The sequence below is a fragment of the Pteropus alecto genome, unplaced genomic scaffold (assembly GCF_000325575.1).
Source record: "Pteropus alecto unplaced genomic scaffold, ASM32557v1 scaffold78, whole genome shotgun sequence".
NCBI lineage: Eukaryota > Metazoa > Chordata > Mammalia > Chiroptera > Pteropodidae > Pteropus > Pteropus alecto.
In genome coordinates, this window is record NW_006443124.1 from 15,397,763 (window position 1) to 15,399,203 (window position 1,441).

The following is a 1,441-nucleotide window of genomic DNA, read 5'->3' on the forward strand; positions in this document are numbered from 1 at the left end:
GATACAGGCTTCGTGCCTTTAATATTTTGTAACCCAATAGGCCCAGCTCTTATTTCCACATTGCCCACACTCAGCATGGACCTGATGAATTGAATCTATGTACTAATCTGATTAACTCTGGTCAGAGAATGACTTTTATTTTCAGTAGGGCACATTTATTTCTTTTCCAATCAAACCAAGTTGGCTAATCCAAGTTTCCAGCTCTGGAGCCCACATCTGCAGGCCCCAGTGCCAGCTTAGCCTTGCTCCCCACTACAGGGACACCTCCCCATGAGTTTCCTGAGAGCCCCAGTCACTTCCTTGTTCCTCAGGCTGTAGATAAGTGGGTTGAGCATAGGGGTGATCATGGTATAGAAGGCAGAGACCACCTTGTCCTGCTTGGAGGAGTGGTAGATCTGGGGCTGCATGTAGGTGATCATGGCAGCCCCATAGAAGAGAGTGACCACGGCCATGTGGGAGGAGCAGGTAGCAAAGGCCTTTCGCCGACCTTTGGCAGAGTGCATACGAAGTACAGCCACCAGGATCTGCAGGTAGGAGGTGGAGATGACAGAGAAGGGCAGGAGAAGCATGAGGACACAGCAGACATATATCATTGTCTCATAGAGGGAAGTGTCAGCACAGGCCAGCTTGAGCACAGCGGGGACCTCACAGAAAAAGTGGTCGATCTCCTGGGAGCCACAGTAGGGGAACCTCAAGGTGAAGACAGCCTGGATCAGCCCATCCACCAGGCCAAAGAGCCAGGACCCTCCCACCATGAGCCAGCAGACACGGCGGTTCATGACCACTGAGTACCTCAGTGGGTTGCTGATGGCCACGTAGCGGTCATAGGCCATGAAGGCCAGCAGGAAGCACTCATCCCCAAGGAGGGTGAGAAAGAAAAGGATCTGGAGCCCACAGCCTGTGAAGGAGATGGAGCCACGGCCCAGCAGGAAGTCGGTGGCCATCCGTGGCACGATGGTGGAGATGAGCATGAGGTCCATGAGTGACAGCCAGCTGAGGAAGAAGTACATGGGGCTGTGCAGGCGGGAGTCCACATTGATGACAAGGATCATGAGCCCGTTGCCAGAAAGAGCCACCAGAAACATGACCATAATGATGGAGAAGAGGAGGAGGTGCAGGGGCGTGTGCGTGAAGAGGCCCAGGAGGACAAAGTGAGAGATGAGAGTCTGGTTTCCTGCCCAGGCCATTGTTCCTGCAGAGGGATGTGCCAGAGGGCAGTGGGATCTGGAAGCAGGAGGGTTGTGTTTAGTGCCATGGTAATGAGGATATTATGACTTTACCAAACGCGTTGCCCTCTTTAAATGATCATTGGTTTAGAATAAAAAGGCCTGGCATCTTTTACATAAATAATCTGTAACAAAGATGCAAACTGTTCTTGTTGTTGCTTTAACTTCTAGGACTGTATGCACGTTGTTGAAAAGCAAACTTGAAGCATTGACTG

General features: G+C 51.4%; 1 protein-coding gene across 1 annotated transcript; it reads right to left on the reverse strand.

The window, feature by feature from the left end:
• Nucleotides 1-236: 236 nt before the first annotated feature.
• LOC102879955 (olfactory receptor 56) lies at nucleotides 237-1,187 on the reverse strand. The gene has a single exon (XM_006923354.1). It carries the CDS (start codon nucleotides 1,185-1,187, stop codon nucleotides 237-239), a length of 951 nt encoding a protein of 316 aa, XP_006923416.1.
• Nucleotides 1,188-1,441: the final 254 nt, after the last annotated feature.

Bases quoted from the DNA above. Each gene is read 5' to 3' on its own strand.
- LOC102879955 (XM_006923354.1), bottom strand. From the start codon at position 1,187: ATGGCCTGGGCAGGAAACCAGACTCTCATCTCTCACTTTGTCCTCCTG.